Raw genomic sequence first — 2,227 nt, forward strand, 5'->3', positions numbered from 1 at the left:
GTTTTTACTTTCAAGTTTCTCCTTTAGGTAGTTTAATCTTTTATATTTTGTGAGCACGTTTTGGTTTCAGTGTAAGGGATGTTATTCAAATTTTGACTTCGCTTCCGCATTTGATATTTATAATATAAATTCCATTATGAATTTCCGGGGCTGCTACATTATACTTCAAAAAGTATATGCATATCCAACATGAATGTAGTTTAATTTCCAGTCAAAAACTTTTTGGTTTGAGCCAAAAAAGAACAAACAGGTTGTGGGCAACAATTAAACACTAAGCCAATTGATTAATGTATATATATGGAACAACAAATATAGTGATAAATTCGCATTGAGTTATTTTTAAAGATTCAAGACGATGAATAAAGGGGGTGATGATAAGGTAGATTATATACCTAGTCGGTGATATCTTCCACCAAATAAGAGCAGATGAGAGGAAGGAGAAGGTTGGGAAAGACTTCAAGGGTTTATAAAAGAAGAAAGTAGAGGGCTTTTTTGGGTTTGGGTAGTTTCGTAAATGTCTTTGAAGTGTAAGGTCATAATAGTCATAAAATATGGTAATTGAGGGAATAATAATCTAAAAGAAAAATGGCATTTACAATTATAAAAAATAAGAAAATTCGTTTTAAAAAAATGAAAATGAAAGCCAATTGTGGGACCGCTACACATGTTCTTCTGTGAATGGCTTAATAAGCCAAGTCAGCACGATGACGTGGCACCCCTGATCCAGTATTTAATTACCCCCTCACCTCTTAGGGTTTCTCTTTGCATCTGCTTCAATGGTAAAACACGACGCCCAAATTTCTCTTTGTTTGTATGTATATTGATCTGGTATTGATGCACGATTTGTCTATGAAAATGGCAGGGAAAGGGAACAGGGAGTTTCGGTAAGAGGAGGAACAAGACTCACACTCTCTGCGTGAGGTGTGGCCGCCGCAGTTTCCATCTCCAGAAAAGTCGCTGCGCTGCTTGTGCGTTCCCAGCTGCCCGCAAGAGGAAATGTAAGCCACCTTCTCTCTATATCTCTACCTGTATGATTATATATACACATATAAGCTTATAGCTGTGGGGACTTGCCTAGTTTTCGGTCGGTATTTAGTTTAATCAACTGCTCCTTTATCGATTTAATGTTGTATGTTAATGGTCTTTTTGTTAGATTTACCAACATTTTAAAATTTTTTATGTTTTTCTGAGCTTCCAGCTCTCAAAATTGTTTTAACTCACATGAATTTGTTTTTATTTTTAATTCCTAGTTGTATGAAGAAAAGATTGAATCGTATCGTTTTGGGAAGCAACGTGTATACTGTGTTGTCAACTTCATGAAATTATATTCATGTTTGTATCTATAAATTGATCCAAGGACATGCTTTGTTGTTGGTTGCAGATAACTGGAGTGTCAAGGCAATCCGAAGGAAGACTACTGGAACTGGTAGAATGAGGTATCTCCGACATCTTCCTCGCAGGTTTAAGAGTGGCTTCAGAGAAGGTATTGAACTGAGTTTCTTTCTTTGATTTTATTGTTCCTGCTTGTAGTTCAGTTGGTCATGCTTTAAGCTATGGATTGCAATTGATTATACCTTGGTTGAACATCAGGCGCTCAAGCGACACCAAGGAAAGCAGCTGCAGCATCAAGTTAAGTGGTCAGAGGTTCATAATGGGCATAATTTGTAGTTTTAAATTGAATTCTATGTGCTTGAGACAGTTTTTTCCATGGGAAAGTTTTGAAGGATTTTCATTATGTTTTCATGCTCCATTGATTTTTAGTTTCACTTACTAAGTAGATACTTTAATTTTGGGCCACATGGATGATGCCATTGTTGTTTGTTGATCCGTTGGTTCCTTGTGCTTTAATGAGACTAGATGTGTTTCTTCTTCTCGATGAGATGGATTTATTATTTTTAATAAGGGAGTACTAGCAGTGACAACAGATCTTCTAAGATATATTCATAATGGTTTTTTTATCTCTTTGTTATTGAGCTTAAGCAGCCCTGTTTGTGCATTGATTCTAGATGTGGTCGATTTATTATTTGGTATTTGATTGGTATTTGTTTTGTATGGATACAGTGAATTCTAGAGGTAGCAGTGGATAGTTTTTGTTGTAGTTTTTTAATTATGTCACTACTGTGGGGCATTGGTATTACAATTGGTGTTTTCTAAATGTTAGCGGCAAGAGACTGCTTTTTTTAAAATGGTATGTATCTCATCTGTTCTGGCCTTACAATGGGTGTTA

At 35.7% G+C, this 2,227-nt stretch overlaps 1 protein-coding gene across 1 annotated transcript; it reads left to right on the top strand.

The window, feature by feature from the left end:
• The first annotated feature begins 734 nt into the window (after window positions 1–734).
• On the top strand, window positions 735–1,938 carry LOC110810878 (large ribosomal subunit protein eL37z). The gene is made up of 4 exons (XM_022037179.2): window positions 735–779; window positions 863–998; window positions 1,382–1,483; window positions 1,591–1,938. Exons 1-4 carry the CDS (start codon window positions 777–779, stop codon window positions 1,632–1,634), a joined length of 285 nt encoding a protein of 94 aa, XP_021892871.1. The 5' UTR covers window positions 735–776; the 3' UTR covers window positions 1,635–1,938.
• Window positions 1,939–2,227: the final 289 nt, after the last annotated feature.

The sequence above is a fragment of the Carica papaya genome, chromosome 4 (assembly GCF_054855325.1).
Source record: "Carica papaya isolate Zhongbai chromosome 4, ASM5485532v1, whole genome shotgun sequence".
Classification (NCBI taxonomy): Eukaryota; Viridiplantae; Streptophyta; class Magnoliopsida; order Brassicales; family Caricaceae; genus Carica; species Carica papaya.